This window comes from Chlorocebus sabaeus, chromosome 16 (assembly GCF_047675955.1).
Source record: "Chlorocebus sabaeus isolate Y175 chromosome 16, mChlSab1.0.hap1, whole genome shotgun sequence".
In the NCBI taxonomy this organism is placed as follows: Eukaryota; Metazoa; Chordata; class Mammalia; order Primates; family Cercopithecidae; genus Chlorocebus; species Chlorocebus sabaeus.
The window spans coordinates 50,317,858-50,344,104 of record NC_132919.1 but is presented as its reverse complement, the minus strand read 5'-3'; the positions used below and the strand labels follow the sequence as shown (position 1 = coordinate 50,344,104).

Here is a 26,247-nt window from a genome sequence, read left to right as displayed (position 1 = left end):
AAGGGCTTCCCAGGTCTGAGGCTCCTCAGGGGATGGGCCAAGGCCTCGGTTACAGCTGCACCATCACGGCTCAGCTTCCACTGCCCAGCCATCTGCCCTGCTGCATGACAGGGGTTGCTCATGAGACCTCTCCCCAGTAAACTTCCCGCACACAGCTCCCCATCTCTCATCCCCCGGGGAGCCTGCCACGTGGTAGGACTCAGGCTGGAAAGGTAAAGGCGTAAAGGCAAGATGTGCTCAGTGCCAGGTCTGTGGGGCGGACCTTAAGTGCAGGGGAGGAGTTGAGAGAGAAAGTGACCATCAAAACCACCAGAAAATGCAGCCATTGCACAAGAGCCTGAAGAGAGGGCTGTGCTTCCTGCACGCTGGGCCTCTCAACTGCTCTGCATGGAAAACTGGGGTCTCAGAGGCATCGTCAAGGCGTCCCTGGGACATGGCCATGGGGCCAAATGGTGGTCTGCCCCAAATGGGCTCCCTTCACTCTGGAAGTGAAACTGGGCAGCTGACACACGGAGGGGAGGGGGTGTGTCCCCATGCCAGAAGCTCTCAGATTCCAGGTCTGGGGCTTCTGCACTGGGCCCGGCGGGATGCTCACTGCCCCTGCACCAGGCTCTCCGGGTGCATCAGCAGCTGTGGCAGGCTCGGCACCCGGGATGGGGTGGGGTCTGTGGGGAGGTCTTCTCCAACCCCCAGCCGTGGCGACGGGTCAGTGTGCCTTTATTCAGTGGCCTCTGCCCTCCACCTCTCATTGTCACCATTAGGGCCACTCCTCTGCATAGGGCCTCTCCACCCATTTCTCCCTTCTGGAAGGACTCCTTTTTTTTTTTTTTTTTTTTTTTTTGAGATACAATGTTGCTCTGTGGCCCAGGTTGGAGTGCAGTGGTGCAATCTTGGCTCACTGCAACCTCTGCCTCCCAGGTTCCAGCAATTCTCCTGCCTCAGCCTCCCGAGTAGCTGGGATTACAGGCACCCACCACCACACCCAGCTAATTTTTGTATTTTTAGTAGAGACGGGGTTTCACCATGTTGGCCAGACTGGTATTGAACTCCTGACCTCAAGCTATCCACCCACCTCAGCCTCCCAAAGTGCTGGGATTACAGGTGTGAGCCGCCATGCCTGGCCTTTTCTGGAAGGATTCTTAAAGGTCATCAGAGCCTCGTTGTTGGCAGAATCTGAGATCTGTTCTCCATTCTTTGTGGCATTTCAGGCTCTAACTGCCCCATTTCTTGGATATTCTCCCCTGGGTTCTTCCCTTCTTATGACTTCACCTGTGTTCCTGTTAATAACTCCTTTCCCTGCTAACAGTGGTCATCCCGAAAGCTTGGTTCTCAGCTTTCCTGTGGTGACACACATCCCCTCAGAACCTTCTTTTACTGCCATGACATCAGTTATCCGCGGAATAACTGTCGTCATCATCCTCGCCACATCTGATTAGGAGTGGGATGGGGGCTCTGATGGGTCAGAAGTGAGGCTCTGCCAGGGCAGGTGGGGAGTTAGGTAGCATGGCCCCTGGGAGTTCTCTGTGCCCTGGACAACCCGTCTCCAAACTGCTATAGAATATTCTGGAGTCCTGCCTGGGCGCGGTGGCTCACACCTGTAATTCCAGCACTTTGAGAGGCTGAGGCAGGTGGATCACCTGAGATCAGGAGTTCGAGACCAGCCTGACCAACACAGTGAAAGTCCATCTCTAGGAAAAATACAGAAAGTTAGCCAGGCGTGGTGGTGTGTGCCTGTAATCCCAGCTACTTGGGAGGCTAAGGCAGGAGAATTGCTTGAACCTGGGAAGTGGAGCTTGCAGTGAGCCGAGATCATGCCACTGCACTCCAGCCTGGGCCACACAGCAAGACTCCGTCTCAAAAAAAAAAAAAAAAAGACTACTCTGGAGTCTCGAAGTGGAAGCCCAGTCACAGACCATGATTTTCATGGGACCAAAGAGCCTTTTGGCAGAAAACTGAACCCCATCTGGCATCTGAAATGTGTAAACCTGTCTGGGAGACCAAAAGAGGCCAGGCTGGGCGGAGAGACAGAGGGACCCCTGAGGGGAGCCATCATGGGTGAGGCAGGGTGGCATGGTACACACTGGGAAGGGAGTTGGGGTGGGGGAGTCGTGGATACAGGACTTTCAAGTGAGCTGCTGCTGGAGGGAGAGGCCGGGCACAAAAAACCTCGGCCTCCCAAGGTGCTGAGTTTATAAGCACCTTGAGCCACCATGTCCAGCCATTTCTGTGGTTTAAAGTCATCTAGTTTGTGTTACAGCACCCATGGGAAACATACAGATGCCATCTTCTCCCTGTCTGTATCTACATTTTTTTTTTTTTTGAGATGACAGTTTCACTCTTGTTGCCCAGGCTGGAGTGCGATGGCGTGATCTTGGCTCACTGCAACCTCCGCCTCCCTGATTCAAGCAATTCTCCTGCATCAGCTTCCCAAGTGGCTGGGATTACAAGCACCCACCACCACACCCGGCTAATTTTTTTGTATTTTCAGTAGAGACGGAGTTTCACCATATTGGCCAGGCTGGTCTCGAACTCTTGACCTCAGGTGATCCACCCACCTCAGCCTTCCAAAGTGCTGGGATTACAGGCGTGAGCCACGGCGCCCAGCCTTGCCCATCAGGTTAGGTGTTTATCCCCTGTCTAGAGTGACTGAACAGGTATGACCTGGGGGGCAAAGGACACATTCTCCCCTCCATCCCCAAGATCCACCTGAGAGGCAGTCACCAGAGACATTGCCAGCACTCTAACTGCAGAAGCAGGACAAGACTCGGCATCTGATAAACAGTCAGTGCAATCAGTGTCCCTGGTGTGAGGATGACCTTGGAGGTGCTTCTTTTTAGAGCCCACCTGAGGTCAGAAGTTTTTTTTTTTTTTTTTTTTTTCCGAGACAACATCTTGCTCAGTCACCCAGGCTGGAGTGCAGGGGCATGTCACTGCAGCCTCAACCACCTAGGCTCAAGTGATCTTCCCACCTCGGCCTCCCAAGTAGTTGGGGCTACAGGTGTGTGCCACCATACTTGGCTGATTTTTAAATTTTTTGTAGAGATGGGGGTCTTGCTATATTGCCTAGGCTGGTCTCAAACTCCTGGGCTCAAGTGATCCTCCTGCCTTGGCCTCCTTAAGTGCTGGGATTACAGGTGTGAGCCACTATGCCCAGGCCCAGGAATCTCCTTCTGTCTGTACCCATCACCCTGTGGGCCCCTCACCCTCCTAATTTTCTTTCTCATTGGTGGTGGCGTGTGGTTTTCTTCCTGTTGACTAGGACAAAGGTCCCAGCGATCACCCTGCCCTCCCTTTCTGTCCCCTCTCCTGTCCCACAAGGATTTGAACTTCCCCGTTTCACCATGTTTAACATACTGCCTTATCTTTTAAAAAATTTATTTGTATTTGTATTTTTCTGAGACAGGGTCTCGCTCCGTTGCCCAGGCTGGAGTGCAGTGGCGCAGTCTTGGCTCACTGCAGCCTTGACCTCTCCGGCTCAAGCCATCCTCCCACCTCTGTCTCCCAAAGTGCTGGGATTACAGGGGTGAGCCACTATGCCTGGCTTACTGCCTCATCCTGTTCCCTGAGGTTCTAGACCTCTAGGGTGTTGTCCAGAAAGAACAGGGCCACGTGGAAGTCAGCAGAGAGGCCGATTGAACAGCAGGCTCTTCTCAGGCATTGCCAAGTGGCTGTGATTAGGATTGGCCACCAGGGGGTGCCGTGGAGCCACAGAGTCTATGAAGGGAGAGAAGAGGCCTTTTGGGGAACTCTGGATTGAAGGTGGGGATGCCCAGCTGAGGTCTTGGACATGATCACCGTGCCAGACCGAGCCCAAGGAGGTTTCTGGTCGGTCCTGAGAGGTCTGTCGAGGGTCCCTTCTAGCAGGCAGGTGGGCCTCAGAGAGCCGAGAGGGGCCCTGGGAGAAGGGGACCCAGAGACAGGAGGAGTGCAGGTGGTGGGTGGGCGGGGGCACTGGGATGGGGTCACTCCACGGTCAGGGGCTGTGTCCCAAACTGTGTGGGTAGGAACAGGAGCTTCCTCTGCGGGGGTTTGAAAGAGTGCACCTGTGAGGACACTGAAAACCAGCAGGAGAATCATGAAGACAGGAACCAGGAGTCTCACTGTGAGATGCAGTGAGTCCCACCAGCGCAGCAGTGGCTGTGCATGTCAGGAGGTTTTGCCCCTCCCACTTCACTTGTTGGATGGCTCTGAGCAGGTCACTGAACCTGTCTGTGCCTCAGTTTCCTTCTCTATAACATATGGTTAATACTCATTTGACCGGGCTTCCGTGTGGATTAAAGGAGACACGTATCCAGGGCCCAGCACGTAGCAAGTGCTGTAAGCAGTGGCGCTCACAGGCTGCCAGGACAGGAAGGACCCTCAGAGGTCTGTCCCAAACTGTGGGTAGGAGCGAAAGCTTCCTCTGTGGGGGGTCAAAAGAGTGCACCTGTGAGACGCAACCTCCAGAACCCCCAGGAGCCTGAGATGGACAGGGGATCTGCACTGCTGGATGGGGCGGAGAGGCAGGCCCTGGCGCGGCAGGGGCCTGGGGGGTTGGGCAGGTGCCGGTGAGAGAAAAGCTAAGGGGCGCAGGATGGGGTGTGAGCTGGAGGGCAGGGGGTAGTCAGGGCTGACTGGGAGAGGGGCCTGCATCCCGAGGGAACGCCAGCACCAGGTGCCAAGGCCTGGGCAGCCATGGGAATGGGTGGAACCAAGGTCAATGGCAGTCAGAGAGCTTTGTAGTTGAGATGTTTGGTAGAGCAACCTCCTGAATATTTAAGTAAACTTGAAGTAGAACATACTTAAAGTGCACAAATTGGTAGCTTGAATTCCCACCCCCTCTCCCATATAAGAGGTGGGCTTGTCCGAGACTCCAAGGGACAGAGGGGGAAATCGCCGGTGCCCAGCCAGTCAGTGACAGAGCAGGGATTAGAGCTGGACCCCTGAGGCTAAGCCCCATACTCTCTTCCCCAAACCCTGGGGCCTCAGTCAGCCTCTGGTAATCCCTTCTGTGCCCAGGGCACCAGAGCTGACGTTTCCCTTCAGCAAGGCAGGGGCAGAGGCTGCCAGAGCCCTGCTGGCGTCATCCTGCCTGGGATAGCTTGAGAGGTGGGGTGGGGGGGATTAGAAACCTCTGAGAACAGCACCACAGGCTGCCCTGGTAACATCTGCTACTACAGCCTTGCAGCCAGGAGTCCTGGATTTTCCTGGTTCCTGTGCCCGTGGACAGGTCCCCAGGGCCACTGGCTTTGTGGAGGGAAAATGGTGCCCTCTCCACAGCCCAGGTAGGTGGAACCCCAGCTCCTGGCTCTCAGCCTTCAGCAACAGGAGCTTCCCTGCTTGGAGCTTCTAGACATGGAGGGAAACATGGAAGTCATGGAGTTTATTAAGTGTCTTGGAAGGTGGAGGGAGGGATGGCCTCCTCTAAGAACTGCAAATCTGCAGGGTGTCTTGGGAGACAAGAGTGCCCAGAGAGGCATGTCCGATGAGCTGGACGTGTGGGGCAGGGGGTATCCTATGCATCCTCCTTGCCTGCTCCTCCCCATCCCCCAGGCCCTCTGCAGCCCCCGGCTCCCTCTAACCTCCCCACCCCCCACCACAAATCCTGCATATGTGTGGCCCAGTCTGAGGCCATCTGGATAGAAACAGAGGCTCCCTAAGGGCCCACTTTGATTAAGGGGCTTTTTCTCTAGGACCAAGGGCTGAGACTACCTAAAAAGCTCTCCGCCACAGGATCTTGCATCCAGAGAACCAGAAGCCTCCCTCTGGGGAGGTAAGATAAACCACATGAATGGTGGTGTGGGGGACCCGGGGGCCCACCCACTGCACAGTTGCATTAGATGTGGTCAGTGGAGGGTCAGGAGTCCTGCCTCCCCACTGTGGGCAGCAGGGTTGGGGTGCCCCAGGCTCCACTGAGCCCTGTTCATCCCTGCCACCATCTCTGGGGCTCAGAAGCACCCAGAAGGCACCCTGAGACCAGTGTCTGCAGGTCTGCAAGGGGACAAACCTCCAGGGATCCTTCTGGCTGCGAGGGAAAGGTGGGGAGACAGTGCCAATGTTTGTAGTGCCTGGTAACAGCCTTGAAGACCAGGTACCCGGGGAATGTGCCCATTGATTTGGGGGCTGGCTCCACCCCAGTTCCTGCTAGAAAAGAGGCCAGATGCACAGTGTGGGGCCAGACTCCCTGGAGATGAGGATCAGACCCCTGCCCCTTGCTGTTCTCCAACAGGTGCTGGGAGGCCCTCCTTGGCTTAGGAGGCCACTTCCAAAGGTGGGGTGCCCCAGGGAGGCACCAGTGGCCAGGATGTCCACGCAGAGCACCCACCCCCCGAAACCCGAGGCCCCGCGTCTGCCGCCTGGGATCCCCAGCTGTCAGCGGCGCCACACACTCCCCGCCAGCGAGTTTCGCTGCCTTACCCCGGAGGACGCCGTCAGCGCCTTTGAGATCGAGCGTGAAGGTGAGTGGCCCCGCACAGGGTCAGAGGGAAGCTCCACTCCGGTCCAGTTATCCTGTGGGGAGGAGACCCTTGAGTCTCCTGTCTTGGAGGCTGGATCCCAGAGTATCAGACCATGTGTGCGCTCAAGAAAGTGGAGGAAACAGCAGCCCTAAACCCCATTTTCTTGGGGGAAATGGGGCATTTGAGTAGACACTCGGGGTGCAGCAGACAGTGGATGTGAGGCACAGTGACTACCAGTTGCCCACCTGAGCCTCCTGCCACAGCCTTCATCTCCGTCTTGGGCGTCTGCCCCCTGTACCTGGATGAGATCCGGCACTTCCTGACCCTGTGTCCGGAGCTGTCCCTGGGCTGGTTCGAGGAGGGCTGCCTTGTGGCCTTCATCATCGGCTCACTCTGGGACAAGGACAGACTCATGCAGGTGAGGACGGGGCTGTGACGCCAGCTCCAGGGAGGCCTCTGAAGACAGAGGTCAGCCAGACGGCGGGGAGGGGAGCCCAGGGGCTGGGATTTCTTCTTCCAGAACTGGAGAGAGGAGTATAGGCCACAGCCCCTTCCCAGGGCAAGACGTTCTGGGTTTTCAAGTTTTCTCCATGGGGATGGGGATATGGCTCCCAATTTGGGGCCCTCCTTGGCTGGGGCGGGAGCCCTGACCACAGGCACCGAGGGGACACCTGCTCCCTGCCTGGGTCGGTGGCTGGGGGGGGAGCACGCATCAGCAGAAGTGACCTGGGCTCTCATCCCTTGCTCACCTCCAGGAGTCACTGACGATGCACAGGCCTGGGGGCCACATAGCCCACCTGCACGTGCTGGCCGTGCACTGCGCCTTCCGGCAGCAGGGCAGGGGCCCCATCCTGCTGTGGCGCTACCTGCACCACCTGGGCAGCCAGCCGGCCGTGCACCAGGCCGCGCTCATGTGCGAGGACGCGCTGGTACCCTTCTATGAGAGGTTCGGCTTCCACGCCATGGGCCCCTGCGCCATCACCGTGGGCTCCCTCACCTTCACGGAGCTCCACTGCTCCCTGCAGGGCCACCCCTTCCTGCGCAGGAACAGCGGCTGCTGAACTGGGCTGCCCACCTGGCTGCCAACGTGATCCCCGTCTCTGCCCTGGGCTCCTCAGCTCAGCTGAGCAGGGAGACAGCAGTTTCCGAGAGTGGAGAGAGCAGGGCTAAATAAAGAGGAGATGGGGTGGCTTCTCACAGCCCGAGCTGGAGTGGTGTGTCCTGTCTGTTCCCACGAGGCCTCTGGACCTCCTGTGTTCTGAACTCTGTACCTGAGACTGGGCTGGGTTGGTAAGTGGGGACAATGGGAGGCGCTGTGGGTTCCCTGGCTCCTTTCCTCCTCCTGGCAGGTGGGCAAAGGCACCAAGGCAGCATCCTGACAGGAGCCCATTGCTCAAGGGGGGTCCTTATTCTCCCCAGCCTCATGGATGCCCCTTCTCACCCTTAGCCACTGGAATGGGGGATAGTGGGGAGCAGGATGGGGCAGAGGCGGGAGGCCTGTGCTGTGGAGGCAGCTTGGGGCAGGGAAGCTGGTGCAGGGCCCTCTGCCCATGGTAATCAAGTGGTCACACCCTGTGCCGCTCCTCAGTGTGGTGGGTGAGGCACCGGTACAGGGAGTGGACTCATCCCCAGGTGGGGTAACAGGACAAGTGCTGTGCCTTCTCCTCAGCGCCATCCCCATCAGGGCAGGCCACCCTGGGCCCAGGCAGCCCCCTCCCTGCCCTGGAGTCAAGGCAGAGCAGGTGGGAGTGGGAACCCCAGGGGCCTAAGGATTCAACCCAGCCGTCCCAAGTGGACCGCTGGGGTCTCCACGTGACCCCAGTCTGCTTTCTGGCCCAACCAAATCCCCAAGATACTCCACAAGTTTTCTGCTGTCCACTGGGCCAAACCGCTGTCTGTGAGCTGCTGATGGCTGACCCCTCACCCCCAAACCTTAGTTTCATGCGACCTGAGGTCTCCGTTGAAGACAATACTGCCATAAAGAATATTATTTAATCCATGAGACATCATCCGTACAAAGTTAGCGTTACTTTTAAAAATGAAGACCATGATATAAACTGGTAAAAAATGGGCCTGATGCGCCTCGAGTACCCCCCTGGGAGCAGGCCCTAGGGTGGCTCCGCCCAGTCTCATTCTACCTGAGGTCTGCTTGTGTCTCCTCACTTGTTCTCTGCCCCCAGACCATGGCCAAAGCCTTTCCCACATTGTCCCATCTGAGAGCCTTATGGATCTCCCCTCCCCGCCAGCTCACAGGGCAGAGGTAGGAGGAGAAACAGTAAGGGGCATGGTGGGCACCCAGCCCTTGGGGCAACTGAGGGCACAGCCACGTCCCCAGCTAGGGCACACTCCAGTAGTAGTGGGGGAGAAGGCACCAGCAGAGACAGCGCTGAGGACCCTGGGAAGAAAAGGACCCTGCCCCAGGAGGTGGTCCCAGCAGGGAACAGGATGTTAGGATCTGGAACCCAAGGCTCAGAGAGGCAGGTGCCTTGGGTGTGCCCGAGCTTAGGCCAGGATCACACAGGCCTCACGCCCCCGAAAAATCCCACCTTAATCAACCATCTCATGTGAAGTCAGCCTCGCCTGGCAGGACGGGACCCGGTTCCAGAGCCCGGGCCCTGTCTTGGGTCTCTGGCTCTCTGGCACGCAGGGCGCTCTGCAGAGGGCAGCCCTCGCAGGCAGACCCTGTGCCAGCAGTGCTGAGGGGCAGTGTGTGGCCCAGCGGTCAGTGCAGCACCTGGTCCAGCTCGTACTTCTCACAGAAGCGGCTGGTGAAGGGGAAGCAGGTGAGGTGCTCGATCCAGGGCCAGTTAATGGGGTAGATGTACAGCCAGAGCACGAGGGCGGCGAAGAGGCCTGCAAAGGCCAGCAGCGACACCAGGATGAGTGCCCGCTTGCGGTACTTGTCGCTGGTCCCAAAGGTGATGTAGGGCAGGAAGGCGAAGGCCAGCAGCAGGCCACTGAGGAAGCCGAAGATGTGGGCAATGTTGTCGATCCAGGGCAGGAGGCCACAGATGAACAGGAAGAGCACAATGGCCGAGAGGTTGAGGAAGGCCTTCCAGGGCCTCTCCAGCAGCGGCCAGCTCTGGAAGAGCTCCACAAAGAGGCAGGCGAGGAGGCCGAACTGTGAACCGGCCGGGCCCACCTGGGGTGGGGCAGGGGAGATGCGGCTTCAGGCATCGGGTGGGCGGCCTGGGCTGGGCCTACACCCTGGTTCACCCCATCCATCAGCTCCTCCCTGGCAGGCAAGGCTGAGGGGCACGGGTTCAGCTGGAGCTGCTGGACCAAAGCTGGGCCTGTTCCACCCATTCTTTCAGCAAACATTGAGTGCCTACTGTGTACGTGCCTAGTGTGGGTCCATAGGAGTAAGCAAGACAGACAAGCCTGTTCCAGGCTGCACATGGTGGGGAGAGGACGGACACTGAACAAGCTAGATCAGTCAGGTGGAACTGATCAGACTGCTGACGGCGCACGAGGCCATTTCCTACCGCTCGACCTAGATACCTAGCATACTGTCAGGCAGTGGACACGGTTATGAAGACAAATGAGGTGGCAGAGGGACAGGGTGACTCAAGAGCATCACTGTTCCCTCTTGCTGGGATTAAGAGACCAGCCAGTAAGCCCCCAGCTTAGCTGTCCATCCGCTGTGGAGCCCAGCACAGGAGGGGCCCCGTGTCCCTCTGGCAGATCCCAGGTGGGTGGAACAGAAGCAGCAGGGCTGGCCCCCTGTGTGCAGAAGGGGTCCCGTCCTCCACATCCTTACCTCTGCCCGGTATGGGAGGAAGATGGCGCTGGCGAGGTTGCCTGTGATGCCGCTGAGGATGAAGATGATGGCGATACGGTGCCAGCCGGCCAGCTTCTCCAGGTCCCTCAGGATGGTCATTTGAAAGACCACAGACACGAGGCAGTGCACCACGCTGGGGGAGGGACACACCAGGCAGCGGCCTTCAGCCAGGCACTTCAGGAGCAGTAGGCTTCGGCGGGTTGGGCCGGCCATGCCCTGGCCCAGGAACCTTTCCCTGGGGGTCCAGCTGGGCAGCCATCACAGGGGTCGGGTTCGGGGGCAGTGAGGAACCTCTTACCCAGCGTGTAGGAAGAGAGACAGCCAGAGCCTGTAGAACTGATCTGGGACCTCAGGATTGAGGAAGGGCAGCAGCCCACACACCTTGTCCAAGCAGTGCACCTGGGGGTGGGGGTACGGTGCTCAGCACCCCAGAAGCAGGCTGAGTCTGAGGTCCCGACATGGGAGGGAGTGTGTGAGCCCCAGCCCCAGCAGGCTTCCATGCCCATTGTTCTCTTCTCCACTACCCCAGGCCTGCCTCGCCTCACCTGGGAGCAGAGCGTTGCTTCTTCATGGAAATAGCCGTGCATGAATTCACAGTATTCCCGGGTGGTGATCTCACAGCTGGGGTGGGGTGGTGAGGCAAGAGGGGACATCAGGGCGCCAAATAACCGCTGCCCACCTCGCCCAGAGCCCAGCACCTGGCTACAGCAGGCATCACTGGCAGGAAGGGGGATGCCCCTTCCAGAGCCTTCCACTCTGGAGCAAGCTCCCTTCCTCCAGCTCACACCATGGGTAGCCCCAGAGCAGGGGAGGGAAGGACAGTTATCAGAGGGCATCAGCTCAGCAGCTGTAGGTGGTGATGGTGGAAGAGCAGAGGACCCACAGGAAGCCGCAGCTCAGGGGGCAGTGGGATGGCTGAGGCCAGGGCCCAGGTCGCTCACCTGCCCTTGGTGCCAATGCAGCAGGGGCGGCCCTTGATCTCGCAGTCCATGTGCAGGAAGCCTGTGTGGTTACTCCTGGCCTGCTCTGTGCAGATCTGCCAGGAGGGACACCGGCAGGGGGGTGGGCTGTGCAGAAGGCAGGTCCCCCATCCCTGACCTTCCCAGACCACTCCCCACCAGGGACACTCACTCACCGGCCACTTAGTGATGTCATCGGGCCAGATGTGGGCACCGCTGGAGGCTGGCTCCTCGCAGGTCCTGGACACAGGGTTCAGATTGGGCTGTGGCACACCCAGCCTGCCATGTCCACCTACTTACCTCCCTGTGGGTGGCTCAGATGGCTTGGCTATGCCTGACCCTCAGGCCCAGCAGAGGCTCCAGGCCCTACCTGGGGTCCTGGTGGCAGACAGCTCCCGAAGTCCGCTTCTGGCCCAGATCAGACTTGTCCATGGGGGGCCCAGTGTCATCCTGCCACTTGACAAAAGTGGCCAAAGTCTCCTGGAGGGCGGAAGAGGCCTGGTCAGTCATGCCGGGGCCAGGTCACCCCCACTGGAGTGGGCAAGGACAGAGGCTTTTCCCATCTCCCCAGGGCTCAGTCTCATCTGGGGGGGTCTGGGAAGGATGGGGCGGGAAGGAGGGAACGTGGTCACTGCCCTTGAAGGGCCCGTCCACCAGGCCAGGGCAAGTGGAGTTAGTCTGGGACCAGGGTCTGGCAGGGGAGGGAGGGAGGGCCTGCCCCCACCGAGCAGTCCTTCCGCTGGGTCTGGATGCAGCCCGAGTGGTCGTTCTGGACGCAGCAGCCCGAGTCTCGCTCCAGGTCTCGCTCCCGCAGCACCAGCTGCTCGATCTGCCGGTCCTTCCGGAGGCAAGGCGAGAACTTGGCCCCCAGGTGGATCAGGTCAATCTGGGGAAGGGAAAGGGAGGGGAAGGAGAGAGTGAGTTTGAGCCCCAGACCTGGGAGGGGTCCATCACTGCACCTCTGCCCCGCAGAATCTTCCCTTGATGATGGGCCTGCGGGTGGTGAGGAGCCCACCTGCCCAGCTGGGGGTGACAGGGCATAGGGACTCCTGGCTCAGATGATGTCCCCCAGCCTGGGCCCTCACCGAGCTGGGGCCGATCCAGAAGTTCTCCTGCTGGATGTACTTCACGCTCTCGTACACACCTTTGTTCCGTAGCACCTGTCACGGAGATAGTGCAGAGGAGGCCTCAGAACCCTGGGCATGGGGGGCTGCGGCAGCTATCCCCAGGGAAGAGCCTCCAGGAAGGGGCCAGGCCATGGCGAGCCTGAGCACCGCCCTGCTGGGGCCAGATTGCTGCGGTGGAAGGGATTAGGTACCCACGATGCTGAGGCCTCCTGCGGGAGGCTGGGATCCCCAGCATGGAGCCTGACCCAACTCACCAGCTGGGTGGTGACATGCTGGGCAAAGCCCACGGGTGCGACGCCATACGTGCAAATCACCAGCAGCGTGATGATGACGTGGACAAAGGTCAGCCAGTAGGTGAAGTAGGGCCTGTGCAGAGAGGCCTCAGGTCAGCCGAGCCGAGCTCCTATTCCAACCCCCAGTCCCGGCCACGGGGCCACCCTGGCCCAGTTGCATGGCTCGCCTGGGCTCCCTGCTCTGCCTTGTCAACTCATCTCAAACCAGAGCAACTTTTAAGATGAGCCTCCAAGCATCTCTCTCCTGGCTTAAAACCCTTTGATAGCTTTCCACTGGCCTTGAGACAAATTCCAAAATCACCCCCTCTTGCTGGCTGCAAAGCTTTGCCTGCCCGACCACCTCTCTGGTCTCTTTGCCTGCATTTCCTGGGAGGCACTTTGCCCTTGCAGCCCCGGGGTCTTTCCACATGACACCAGTTTGTCCTGACCGCACCCCCTCCCCACCAGCTGTTCACTCTCCCTCTCTGTCCTCCTCCGGGACACCCACCACACCTTTCATTGCTTGTTACTTTATATACATATATATAGAGAGATAGAGAGAGAGAGAGAGAGAGAAAGATGGAGTCTCCCTCTGTCACCCAGGCTGGAGTGCAGTGGCGTGATCTCGGCTCTCTGCAAGCTCCGCCTCCTGGGTTCAAGCGATTCTCCTGCCTCAGCCTCCTGAGTAGCTGGGATTACAGGCTCCCACCATACCCGGCTAACTTTTTTTTGTCTTTTTAGTAGAGACCGGGTTTCACTGTGTTGGCCAGGTTGGTCTCGAACTCCTGACCTCAGCTGATCTGCCCACCTAGGCCTCCCAAAGTGCTGGGATTACAGGTGTGAGCCACTGTGCCTGGCCATTGCTTGTCATTTTCTTTTTCTTTCTTTCTTTTTTTTTTTTTTGAGACGGAATTTCGCTCTTGTTGCCCAAGCTGGAGTACAATGGTACGATCTCAGCTCGGCTCACTGCAACCTCTGCCTCCCGGGTTCAAGTGATTTTCCTGCCTCAAGCCTCCTGAGTAGCTGGGATTATAGGCACCTGCCACCACACCCACCTAATTTTTTGTGTTTTTAGTATTTGTCAGGCTGGTCTTGAACTCCTGACCTCAGGTGATCCACCCACCTCGGTCTCCCAAAGTGCTGGGATTACAGGCGTGAGCCACCGCCCCCTGCCTGCTTATTTTCTAATTTGGGCCCAGTGTTTATTGGGCTGCTGCAGATCAGATGCCCTGTTCTTCCTCAAGGGCTCTGCACAGCCTCTCCCAGAGTCCCCTCCCTCCCAGCCCCAGCTTCTTCTTTTAAAGTAGAGGTAGGGTCTCACTATGTTGCCCAGGTTGGTCTCAACCTCCTAGGCTCAAGCAATCTTCCTGACTCAAAGTGCTAATAATTACAAGTGTGAGCCACGGCGCCCAGCCCCGGCCCCAGCTTCTAACTGGCCTCTGACTCACCCTGCCCTCCCCGCTGCACCCTCTGGGGGCTCCATTTCAGGGCCTGCAGGCAGTGACACTCAATGAACATTTGTTGACTGACTGCTGTTAGGGAGCAAGGCTGAGGACACAGGCTCAGAAAGCATGGGGTGGAGGAGAAGCAGCAAGCACTCCAGGCCCTTCCCAGGTCATGTGCACAACCCTTAGGACAGGGTGCGCCTTTGAGCTTGTGGCTACACTCCTGACCCGCAGGAGGTACTCATGAAACACCTGCTGAATGAGTAAGGGAGCGCTTTAGGAGGGCCCAGAGGAATATGGAAGCTTCCAGGCCCTCCTGTAGACTCCAGGGCGCCGCCTCACCGGTGGCTGTCGAAGCTCTCCAGCTGCCGCTGTACGGTGCTGCTGATGCTGCGGCGGTAGCTGCGGTTCAGCCAGTTGCCCACCACGCCCAGGCCGTAGTGCCGCTTCTTCCGATCAAAGGCAAAGTGCTTCACCTTGGAGGCGATGCGCTTGCCGCGCCGGGGCCCAGGGACTGGGGCTCGGCCACACTCCTTCCTGGTGGGGATGGTGGCTTTCAGCCTGATACCCCCACCAAAACACTCCCAGACCCCACCAGGGCAGCTCAGAAGGGGATTGGGGGCCAGGCTGGTGGCTGGCCTGGAGGAGGGACTCTGCCCAGCACTCACAGAGGGATTTGTACCCCATCGGGGGAGACGGGGGAGGCTGAGTGTGGGATCCCTCGGAAGTAGCTGGCAGAGAGTGGGGGGGACTCAAAGACATCATCGGGCATGGAGCTCATTTCTTCCTGGGGTGGGGGACATGAAAATACAGTGTAAGGAGCCTGTCCCACACACAGCCTCCCAGCACCTCAATTCAAGGGCAGGACACGGCTGAACCGACAGGCTCTTCACAATGAAGCAGGAAGCCACATGCCCATCAGCCCCAGTGGTGACTTTCCCGGGTGGCACTGTGCCCCACCGCAGGTCTTCGCCCTACCCAACAGAAAGACGGGGGCCCAGCAGCTTCACACAGGACCATGCCACATCCCACCAGTGGGCCTCTGGGTCGCTCAGGGGTTCCTGAACATGATCAAGGCCAAAGTCACCTCACCCAGCTCCCAGGCCACCCCACCCCACCGCTGCTGTCCCCGAGGGCCCACACCCCATGCTTGCCTTACTAAAAAACGAGGAGTCAAACGTGTCTGCCCCATCGACCACATCCTCCTCCAGGAAGCTCGGGAAGGCAAAGCTGCGCTTAATCACCCGGCACCGCTGTCCGGTGGCATCCAGCACCGAGCGCCCCTGTGCACAGGCAGAAGCACAGCCATCAGGACCAGAGCCTGGCCACCTGGGCCCCCAGCCCCAACACCGAAGGAATCATCAAGCCCATCCGCCTGCAGGCAGCGCCTTGGGAGGAGGGATCCTGCCCAAAGCATGGAGGTTCTGCAAGCTGAACGGGCAAGAGGAGCTCCTGAGACTGGAAGGCCAGGAAATGAGGCACCAGCTTCTGCTGGCACACCACTCTTGGCACAGTTTGGAGTCACCTTTCCCTTGGTCCCTGCTGCCCCTCTGCCTTGGGCTGCTGGTACCCTAACACTCAAAGCAACTCACATTCTATACCTTCACTCCCGAGGCTTGGGCCATGTCTCTTTGTCCTGTTTCTTGGCATGGAATACCAGGCCCCTGCCCACCTTTCTGACCCCATCTCCTGCCACAGCTCCCATAACCACCCCTCACTAAAACCGCATCAAACCGCCTGCTGCTCCCTCAAAACATTGCACTTCCTCTGGGCTCCTGGCCCTTGCACAGGCCATTCCCTCTGCTGAGAATTCTGTTCCCTTCCTTCCCTAGTGAACATCTCTTTGTTTTTTTCTGGGCTTAACTCAGTGTCTTCCCTGATACCAGCCGCTCTTCCAAACTGACCAACCTGAATGGTGACCCTCTCACCCTGGGCTGCGAGCTCAGCCAGGATGGCGATGGCTCTGCACCCGGTGCCCAGCACATAACAGGGACTCGGAAAACCTGGGTGGGTGAGGAGCGAGTGCATATCTCCCTTCCCACCTCCCCAGCTTAAGAGTCAGCACAGAGACCAGGTTCCAAAACGTGGCAGGGGGTCACACGAGATTTAAGACAGAAGGATGGACGCCTGGGTGCTGGGCTTCGGGGTCCCTCTTTGCCCAGGGATCCCAGCACATCCACTGTCCTTGGCACCGAAGGCAGATACCCAGGTGAGCTTTAGGGGATGCTACTATGAGGAGTGGAAGGGAGGGGCAAGGGAGGGAGGCTGGGCAGAGGTGGGGGCCCTGCAGGGAGCCCTGTACCTTGAGGAGGGCAGCAGCAGCTTGAAAGCTCATGTGGGCCACAGACATTCTCTTGCGGCGCGGCAGGTGGGAGTAGCCAGAGCGAACGCTGGTGAAGGAGGTGAGGGACAGGACTCCGGGGGTCAGTGGCGGGTGTGGGGCGTGGGGTCTGTCCATCTCCTCTGGGTGGCGGAAGGCCCGGCCCCGGGCCAGTGGATCCACAATCTGGAAGGGAGCGGGGTGGTGAGCGGATCCACAATCTGGAAGGGAGCGGGGTGGTGAGCAGAGCCACTAGGGTCCCCACCCCTGCCCCCTTTCCCATGGATCCCACCTTGGGCATCTTGCAGGGCTTTGGGGACTCAGTGCCTTGGAAAGATGGCGCCTCCTGGCTGGGGAGCTCCAGGTCACGCTGGCACGAGGCCTTCAGGCGGCCGTAGCGCACGCTGCAGTGGTGCAGGCTACGGCGCTGCCACTGCTGCCGCTGCCCCTCCCAGTCGCCACTGACTCCAAACCACTGGGCTGCGCCCCTGCGGAAGCAGACAAGGGACAGGTGGGCATGCGCCTGTCTGAGCCTGTGCATGTGAGTGTGCAGAAGGGGTGATGGCACGTGTGTGCCCGCATGCCTGCAGGGAGGTGGGGGGTGCATCTGCCTGTGAAGCCCCTGGCTGGAGCCTAGTGACCAGAAGAGCAGAAGCAGGGGATGAGTGGAGCATGAGGAGCCAGGTTAGGGCCCCAGGCACCTCCACACTGATCCACCCAGCTCCTCGAAGCCTCTCAGCCTCCACACCGTGACATTCCACAAGGCACATACCCGCTTCCCCATCTATACCATGATATTAGGTCGCAGGGAGACATTGCTCATTAATGCCCGCCTCCTCCTTCCAGAGAGGGGACGCAGGGACCGGGCCCAATAACGTCCAGGCACCAAGAATCCATAGGTCACTGGGTGGGGGGTGCTGGGCTTGGGTGTAGGGGGGCTCACTTGCGGATGCTCTGGGACAGCGAGGCCTGGCGGCGGAAGCCGGGGCGCTTCTCTGAGCTCTCCTGCCATCGGCTGCGTGGCTCCTGGAGGCTGACGCTCTTCAAGTAGGCTGGGTTCTTCCTCTTAGGGAGGAAGGAGGGAGGGCAGGTGGTGGTGTGTGCAGCCCAGGTCCTGGGCTGGCTTTTCTTTAGCCTCCCATTCTGAAAACCCTGAGGACACACCTCAACCCCGATTTATGCCCCAATCTGCTTTCATTTGGAAATATATATAAATGTGTGTGTGTGTGTGTGTGTATATGTATATATATATATTTTTTTTTTGAGATGGAGTCTTGCTCTATTGTCCAGGCTGGAGTGCGGTGGTGTGATCTCGACTCACTGCAACCTCCGCCTCTCAGGTTCAAGTGATTTTTCTGCCTCCTGAGTAGCTGGGACTACAGGCGTGTGCCACCACACCCGGCTAATTTTTATATTTTTAGTAGAGACAGGGTTTCACCATGTTGGCCAGGTTGGTCTCGAACTCCTGACCTCAAGTGATCCGCCTGCCTCAGCCTCCCAAAGTGCTGGGATTACAGGCATGAGCCATCATGCCCGGCCTATACATATATATTTTTGGGACAGAGTCTTGCTCTGTTGCCCAGGTTGGAGGGCAGTGGCACCATCATAGCTCACTGGAGCCTCGACCTCCCAGGCTCAAGCAAGCCTTCTACTTCAGTGTCCTAACTAACTAGCTGGGATTACAGGCATGTGCCACCACACCCAGCTGTTTTTTTTTTTTTTTTGCAGAGACAGGGTCTTGCTGTGTTGCCTAGTCTGGTCTCGAGCTCCTGGGCTCAAGTGATCTGGCTGCCTCAGCCTCCCCAAGTGATGAGATTACAGGCACGAGGCGACTGCACCCAGCCTCATTCTGAATTTAAAATCGCCATTGTCTAACGTTTCTCCATCAATCCCAGCATGTGTTTTCCCAACTCCTCATCCAGTCCCTCCTCTCTGCGCCATGACGCTCCTGCCTGCTGCTGTGTCTTCTGCAGAGCTCTCGGGTGAGCGGGGGGCGTTAACATCGCTTCCCTTTATACTCCAGGCTGTGCAGGAAGCCCACGCTGCTACAAGCCTGTTTTCAATGAGCTCTTTATGGGGCACTAGACCAGACTGTCGGAAACACTGATTCGTTTTCGTCCTCTCACAGGAAGCGGGCACTGCCTAGGCGGGCTGCTGATGCCAGGGAGACACTGTCCCCTGCTCACCCATGTCAAAGAAAGCCCCCAGCCCTCAGAAGAGAGACCAAGAGTCCAGGCCTAGAGGGTGAAATGAAAACAGCCAGGGCCCCAGGGTTACCAGCAAGCCCTTTCTTGGGGCTGGCCCTTCCCATGTGCCTCTGACCATGGTGAGCGTGAGCCCGGTTCCTGGCCTTACTCCCTGTGATATTTCGGGCCCAGGAAGGAGGGGGTGGGGCCTGAGTCAAGGGCTGCACAGGCAGCAGCTGTGGCTCAGGAAGGAGCCCCTCTGGGAAGTGAAACTGTCCAGAAGGTGTCACATGGGCACATCTGTTGCCTGTGGCAGGACAGTGAGCCCCCAGGCCTGCCCCCTTACCTCAGGCAGCATGCTGTCCTGCTCGCCAGGGGCCTGGTTCTCTTTCTCGGGTGGCGGGATGGTGATGGAGAGGTTGGGTGGCTTCCGGCTCTGCAGGCGGCTGCTGGACACAGAGGACACGCTCCCGCCATTCTTGTCAGCAGAGGCCATTGTGGGCAGGCGGTGGGAGGGCTGGAATGGAGACCGAGAGAGCAGCAGTGGGCGGTGGAAGGGGTGGTGGGTTGTCAGGACCCTGACGCCAGGGCACGCAGCCCAGACCGAGAACCGACCTGCCTAAAGTTGGTTCAAACATCTCTGCGGTGCCAGGCGTGGTGGCTCACGCCTGTAATCCCAACTACTCGGAAGGCTGAGGCAGAATGGCTTGAACCCAGGAGGCAGAGGTTGCAGTGAGCTGAGATCGTGCCACTGCACTCCAGCCTGGCAACAGAGCAAGACTCTGTCTGAAAACAACACACACACACACACACACACACACACACACACACACACAAAACCAAAAACAAACTTCCCTGGGGACTAAACCCAGCCTGAACCAGGCTGAACCTCATGCCCAGTGGTTGAAGTGAGATCTATTTCTGAACATCATTTGCATCCCGGACCATATGGGTCTGGGAGGTCCTCAACTTACTACTTCATTCAATTTCTGATCTTTCTGCTCCAGGCAAGAAACAAAGCCTGAAAAAAACACGAAGATGCAGGCCAGGGATGGTGGCTCACGCCTGTAATACTAGCACTTTGGGAGGCCGAGGTGGGCCAAGAGATGAGAAACCTACCTCGGCCTCCCAAGTGCTGGGATTACAGGTACAAGCTCGCTGCGCCCAGCCCCAGTTCAGTTTTCAAAGATAACTAAAACTGGCTGGGCGCGTGGCTCATGCCTGTAATCCTAGCACTTTGGGAGGCCGAGGCAGGTAGATCATCTGAGGTCAGGAGTTTGAGACCAGCCTGGTCAATGTGGTAAAACCCCGTCTCTACTAAAAATATAAAATTAGCTAGGAGTGGTGGCACATGCCTATAATCCCAGCTACTTGGGAGGCTGAGGCATGAGAATTGCTTGAATCTGGGAGGCAGAGGTTGCAGTAAGCCAAGATCATGCCACTGCACTCCAGCCTGGGCGACAGAGCTAGACAATGTCTCAAAAAAAAAAAAAAAAAGATAACTAAAACTGCCACCTGTCTGGCACTTTTTCCCCCATAGTGAGAACATTGTTTAATAATAAAAGTGGCATATGCTCATTGAAAAAAAAAAAAAATCACACAGCCGGGTGCAGTGGCTCACACCTATAATTCCAACACTTTGGGAGGCCGAGGTGGATGGATCACTTGAGGCCAGGAGTTTGAGACTAGCCTGGCCAACATAGTGAAACTCCGTCTCTACTAAAATACAAAAATCAGCCAGGCATAGTGCCTCATGCCTGTAGTTCCAACTACTTGGGAGGCTGAGGCAGGAGAATCGCTTGAACACGAGAGGCAGGGATTGCTGTGAGCCAAGGTCATAGCACTGCATTCTAGCTTGGGCGACAGAGTAAGACTCCGTCTCAAAGAAAAAAAAAATTCAGCTGGGCACGGTAGCTCACGCCTGTAATCCCAACACTTTGGGAGGCTGAGGCGAGCAGATCACGAGGTCAGGAGTTCGAGACCAGCCTGGCCAACACGGTAAAACCCCTTCTCTACTAAAAACACAAAAAATTAGCCGGGCGTGGTGGCGGGCACCTGTAGTCCCAGCTACTCGGGAGGCTGAGGCAGGAGAACTGCTTGAATGCGGGAGGCGGAGGTTGCAGTGAGCCGAGATTGTGCCATTGCACTCCAGGCTGGGTAACAGTAAGAGACTCCATTTCAACAAAAAGAAAAAAAAATTCAATAAAGCAGAACATGAGCACGTGACCCACCTTTCCCCCCACCCTCTGGAAGGCCTCTCTGGGCCTGGAAACTACATACTCCAAAATTTTACACATACTCGTAACTTTTTTTTTTTTTTTTGAGACAGGGTCTTACTCTGTTGCCCAGGCTGGAGTGCAGGGGTGTGATCTTGGCTCATTGCACCCTCCGCCTCCCAGGTTCAAGCAATTCTCCTGCCTCAGCCTCCCGAGTAGCTGGGGTTACAGGTGTAAGCCACCATGCCCTGCCCACACTCTATCATTTTATCTGCATTGCAGACAAATTTCCCTGTTAACACATACAGATAGACCTTTTTTTTTTTTTTTTTTTTCTGAGATAGGGTCTCACTCTGTCACCCAGATTGGAGTGTAGTGGCATGATCTCGGCTCACCGCAACCTCTGCCTCCCAGGTTCAAGTGATTCTCCTGCCTCCGCCTCCTGAGTAGCTGGGATTACAGGCATGGGCCACCATGCCCGGCTAACTTTGTATTTTTAGTAGAGATGGGGTTTCTCCATGTTGGTCAGGCCGGTCTTGAACTCCTGACCTCAGTGATCCACCTGTCTCAGCCTCCCAAAGTGCCGGGATTACAGGTGTGAACCACCGTGCCTGGCCCTAGGCCTCTGTCTTTTTTGATGAATGTAAAGATTTCATAGAGTGGAATGCACTAAGATTTACTTAAGTCCAGATTGCTGGTTATTTAGGATGTTTCCAGAATTTGAGACATGGGTCTGATGTTGCAACTAACACCCTTGCATACACCGCATGTGCTTGTTTTAGTATTACAAGATCAAGTTCTGGAAGCAGAATGGCTGGGTTGAAGGGTAAGTGCATTCTGAATTTCAGTGGCTCTTGCCCAGTACTCCATCTGGGGCTTTCCTGTGCATATGCCACCAGTCCCCAAATCCCCTCTGACTCCACCAGAATTAACACCTCTGCCTGTTTCATTGTCTTCCTTTCATCTCTTGCTCTGCCCCATGACCGTCTTCTTGTTAAAACCCCCAGCTGTGGCTGGGCGCGGTGGCTCACGCCTGTAATCCCAGCACTTTGGGAGGCAGAGGTGGGCGGATCACCTGAGGTCAGGAGTTCGATACCAGCCTGACCAACATGGAGAAAGCCTATCTCTACTAAAAATACAAAAAACATTAGCTGAGCGTGGTGGCGCATCCCTGTAATCCTAGCTACTCTGGAGGCTGAGGCACGAGCATTGCTTGAATCCGGGAGGCTGAGTTAGTGGTGAGCCGAGATCTCACCACTGCACTCCAGCCTAGGTGACAGAGTGAGACTCCGTCTCAGGGAAAAAAAAAAAAAAAAAAAAGAGCAGATGGCTTCACACACGGAAGCACTGTGTCCACACAGAAACCTGGACAGGAAGTGCCCGGCAGCACGGCTCTGCAGAGCCCGAGCAGGGAAACAGCACAAGTGCTCGTCAGCAGATGAAGGCACAAATATAAAATGTGATTGAGCCACACAATGGAGCATCCTTCAGCCATGAAAGGACGGAAGTCCCAACAAAGCTACAACATGGGCGAGCCTTGAGAACATTGTGCCCAGTGACAGGAGCCAGTCACGGTGGCCACCTCTACATGAGTCCATTCATATGAAAGCCCAGAATAGAATAGGGAAATCTACAGACAGAAGCAGGGTAGTGGTTCTTAGGGCTGGGAAGGTGGGGACTGGGTGGGGGGTGACAGCTAAAGGGTGCAGGCTTTCATTAGGGGGTGATGAAAGCAATCTAAAACTGTGGTGATGGTGGCACAATTCTGTGAATATGTATAAATATGTACATATACACACACACACATATTTTTTTGAGACAGAGTCTTGCTCTGTCACCCAGACTAGAGTGCAGTCGTGTGATTTTGACTCACTGCCAACCTCCGCTTCCCAGGTTCAAGTGATTCTCCTGCCTCGGCCTCCCGAGTAGCTGGGAATACAGGCATAAGCCACCACGCCTGGGTAATTTTTGTATCTTTAGTAGAAATGGGGTTTCACCATGTTGGCCAGGCTATTCTGGAACTCCTGACCTTAAGTTTGCTTCAGCCTCTCAAAGTGCTGAGATTACAAGTGTGAGCCACCGTGCCCAGCGTCTGTGAATACATTAAAACTACGGAGGGTTGGGAGTGGTGGTTCATGCCTGTAATCCCAGCAATTTGAGAGTTTGAGGCAGGAAGATCACTTGAGCCCAGGAGTTCAAGACCAGCCTGGGCAACATAGTGAGACTCCATCTGTACAAAAAAATTAAAAAATTAGCCAGATATGGTGGTGCATGCACATAGTCCCAGCTACTCAGGAGGCTGAGGCAGAGGGATGGCTTGAGCTTGGAAGGTCGAGGCTGCAGTGAGACATGATCTCGCCACTGCACTCCAGCCTGGACAACAGAGTGAGACCCTGTCTCAAAAAATAAATAAATAAATAAAAACACTGATGGTACACTTTAAATGGGTGAATCGACTGGTGTGTTAATTCTCTCTCAGTGAAGCAGGTGCTTCATAATGTTGGGCCTCTGAATGAGCCAGTCCAGTCACTGTCCCAGACCATCACACAGCAGAGGGGCTGGCTCTTCTCAGTCTCCTCGTTGTGGTTCAAGTGCCCTCCTGCCCCACCTTGAGCAGTGCCGGTCCCACCTCACCTCCCTTCCTCTTTTTTTTTTCTTTTTTTTGAGATGGAGTTTTGTTCTTGTTGCCTAGGCTGGCATGCAATGGCACAATCTCGGCTCACTGCAGCCTCTGCCTCCTGGGTTCAAGCAATTCTCCTGTCTCAGCCTCCCGAATAGCTGGGATTACACGCATGCACCACCATGCCCAGCAAATTTTATAATTTTAATAGAGACCAGGTTTCTCCACGTTGGTCAGGCTGGTCTCAAACTCCCGACCTCAGGTGATCCACCCGCCTCGGCCTCCCAAAGTGCTCGGATTACAGGTGTGAGCCAGTGTGCCTGGCATTTTTTTTTTTTTTTTTTTTTTTTTTTGAGACGGAGTCTCACTCTGTAGCCCAGGCTGGAGTGCAGTGGCATGATTTCGGCTCACTGCAACCTCTGCCTCCCAGGTTCGAGCGATTCTCCTGCCTCAGCCTCCCAAGCAGCTGGGACTATGTAGGTGCATGCCACCATGCCCAGCTAATTTTTTTGTATTTTTAGTAGAGATGGGGTTTTGCCATGTTGGTCAGGCCAGTCTTGAACTCCTGACCTCAGGTGATCCACTCACCTCGACCTCCCAAAACGTTGGGATTACAGACGTGAGCCACTGCGCCCATCCCTTCCCTGCCCTTATTCCTCCCTGTCGCTCCCTGAATTAACTTGCTTCATTCACTGTCCACCGCTGTTCAGATAGAGAGTGTGGGTCCCGCAGGAGGCATCTGGACATGGCCACAGCAGCCAGTGCCCTGGGTCCAGCCACCCAGCCGCCCAGCTTCCTACCTTCGAGTCTGAGTTTGCCTGCAGCTTCCTGGGTCTTGCTGTGAAGGGCTTTAGAGCATGTTCTTATCTTCTCCTTGCTCTGTACAGATGCTCCGGCGTCAAGCCTCAGTCTGTGGAAGGGTCGACGGACAGATAGGTGGCTGCAAGGATGGATAGACAGCTCCAGGCCATGTGGTGCAGCTTCCTGGGCACTCACAGCTGGAAGAAAGGAGGGCCGGTTCCAGGGAGCATGCCCACCACTGAGTGCTTTAACCTTCCTGACCTCAGTCTTCCCATCTGTAAAATGGGGCCAATTCCCCCTGCCTTACTGGTGAGGGATTAAAGGTGCTAATCAGGCATCTCCGAGTGCCAAGCAGCAACGGGCACTGGCCTCAGGGTGTTTACAGCCAATCACCTAACAACAGTCCTCTGGTCTGAGAACCTGATTGGAATGGGACATTAAAGTCAAGATGGCCCCTGTTATTTTTCTCAATATTACTTGAATGGTACAGAAACATTTAATTTTTGGCCAGGTGCAGTAGCTCACACCTGTAATCCTAGCACTTTGGGAGTCTGAGGCAGGTAGATCACCTGAGGTCAGGAGTTCGAGATCAGCCTGGCCAACATGGTTAAAAACCATCTCTACTAAAAATACAAAAATTAGCTGGGCATGGTGGTACACATCTTTAGTACCAGTTACTCAGGAGGTTGAGGCAGGAGAATGGCTTGAACTTGGGAGGTGGACATTGCAGTGAGTCGAGACTGTGCCATTGCACTCCAGCCTGGGTGACAAGGAGACTCTGTCTCAAAAAACAAACAAAACCACATATTTTTGGGCTGGGTGCAGGGGCTCACGCTTGTAATCCCAGCACTTTGGGAGGCTGAGGTGGGCAGATTATGAGGTCAAGAGTTCGAGACCAGCCTGGCCAATATGGTGAAACCCCATCTCTACTAAGAATTCAAAAATTGGCCAGGGCTGGGTGCAGCGGCTCATGCCTGTAATCCCAGCACTTTGGGAGGCTAAGGCGGGTGGATCATGGGGTCAAGAGTTTGAGACTAGTCTGGCCAACATAGTGAAACCCCATCTCTACTAAAAATACAAAAAATTAGCCAGGTGTGGTGGCAGGCGCCTATAATCCCAGCTATTCAGTAGGCTGAGGCAGGAGAATCACTTAAACATGGGAGGCAGAGGTTGCAGTGAGCTGAGATCGTGCCATTGCACTCCAGCCCGGGCGACAGTGCGAGACTCTGTCTCAAAACCAAAACCAAAACCAAAAACAACAAAATAACTAGCCAGGCGTGGTGGCACATGCCTGTAATCCCAGCTACTAGGGAGGGTGAGGCAAGAGAATTGCTCGAATCTGGGAGGCAGAGGTTGCAGTGAGCTGAGATCGCACCACTGCACTCCAGCCTGGGTGACAGAGCAAGACTCAGTCTTGAAACAAAACAGAACAAAACAAAAGAACCCCACATATTTAACTTTCAAAGTCCAGAAATTACTAGCTGCCTACTGATACTTAAGGCAAAGTTCAAATGATCTGGAAGTGTTTTGTTGCTTTGATTAGTAATTTATTGAAGTTAAAAGCCATACAACATAAAATCAACCATTTTAAAGCAGGAAACCCAGGGGCATTCCTGTTTGTTTTTAAGACATCCTGACCAGGTCCTCCTTTGAGGGGAATCCCAAGGTGCCGGAATCCCTCTCGAGGCCAGGCAGGATTAAGTCCTTAACTGTGCTGGGCCTTGTTTGGGCCTTTACACGCATTACCCTTCAAAACACCTTCCAGGGAGACGTTAGCGTCTCTTCCATTCTGTAGATGGTGAATGGAGGCTCAGACGGGTTCAGTAACTTGCCCAAGCTCACATAGCCAAGAAAGGGTGCAGCTAGGATGCCCGATGTCTGGCTCCGGGGCCTGGGGGCTCCTAGGGGACAGGCTCCCTCCTGCCCTAAGACTGGGGCTAGAAGACCCCCCTCTCAGGGAGCCAGAGAGGGAACTTGGTCCAGCATTCCAGTGCTTTCCAAACAAAGCTCCTCAGAGGCCTGGGGGTCCCCAGAGGTGCCTAAGGGGCCGCTATGGGGCAAACCAGAGGCTGGGGAGTAGCCC

At 56.4% G+C, this 26,247-nt stretch overlaps 2 protein-coding genes across 2 annotated transcripts in view; one reads left to right on the top strand and one right to left on the bottom strand.

Annotated features, from left to right (window-relative positions):
- Nucleotides 1–5,174: 5,174 nt before the first annotated feature.
- AANAT (aralkylamine N-acetyltransferase) lies at nt 5,175–7,642 on the top strand. The gene is made up of 5 exons (XM_008011642.3): nt 5,175–5,264; nt 5,673–5,752; nt 6,209–6,437; nt 6,701–6,855; nt 7,193–7,642. The coding sequence occupies exons 3-5, from the start codon at nt 6,284–6,286 to the stop codon at nt 7,496–7,498; spliced, it is 615 nt and encodes a 204-aa protein (XP_008009833.1). The 5' UTR covers nt 5,175–5,264; nt 5,673–5,752; nt 6,209–6,283; the 3' UTR covers nt 7,499–7,642.
- A 768-nt stretch (nt 7,643–8,410) lies between these two features.
- The window catches only part of RHBDF2 (rhomboid 5 homolog 2), a 29,294-nt gene continuing 11,457 nt past the window's right edge, over nt 8,411–26,247 (bottom strand). The window contains exons 2-19 of the mRNA XM_008011648.3: nt 24,164–24,361; nt 18,874–19,044; nt 17,285–17,406; nt 16,634–16,829; nt 16,324–16,527; nt 15,176–15,304; nt 14,690–14,808; nt 14,364–14,558; nt 12,559–12,670; nt 12,263–12,337; nt 11,902–12,063; nt 11,548–11,657; nt 11,354–11,417; nt 11,160–11,254; nt 10,764–10,839; nt 10,517–10,617; nt 10,198–10,351; nt 8,411–9,579 (exon numbers count right to left, since the gene is read on the bottom strand). Of these exons, the coding sequence (XP_008009839.1) occupies nt 9,160–9,579; nt 10,198–10,351; nt 10,517–10,617; nt 10,764–10,839; nt 11,160–11,254; nt 11,354–11,417; nt 11,548–11,657; nt 11,902–12,063; nt 12,263–12,337; nt 12,559–12,670; nt 14,364–14,558; nt 14,690–14,808; nt 15,176–15,304; nt 16,324–16,527; nt 16,634–16,829; nt 17,285–17,406; nt 18,874–19,023 (2,484 nt within the window). The 5' untranslated portion in view covers nt 19,024–19,044; nt 24,164–24,361 and the 3' untranslated portion in view covers nt 8,411–9,159. The remainder of the gene's footprint in view (nt 9,580–10,197; nt 10,352–10,516; nt 10,618–10,763; nt 10,840–11,159; nt 11,255–11,353; nt 11,418–11,547; nt 11,658–11,901; nt 12,064–12,262; nt 12,338–12,558; nt 12,671–14,363; nt 14,559–14,689; nt 14,809–15,175; nt 15,305–16,323; nt 16,528–16,633; nt 16,830–17,284; nt 17,407–18,873; nt 19,045–24,163; nt 24,362–26,247) is intronic.

Bases quoted from the DNA above. Each gene is read 5' to 3' on its own strand.
- AANAT (XM_008011642.3), top strand. From the start codon at position 6,284: ATGTCCACGCAGAGCACCCACCCCCCGAAACCCGAGGCCCCGCGTCTG. The intron at 6,438-6,700 runs GTGAGTGGCCCC...CTCCTGCCACAG, and splicing joins CTTTGAGATCGAGCGTGAAG to CCTTCATCTCCGTCTTGGGC. The intron at 6,856-7,192 runs GTGAGGACGGGG...GCTCACCTCCAG, and splicing joins ACAAGGACAGACTCATGCAG to GAGTCACTGACGATGCACAG.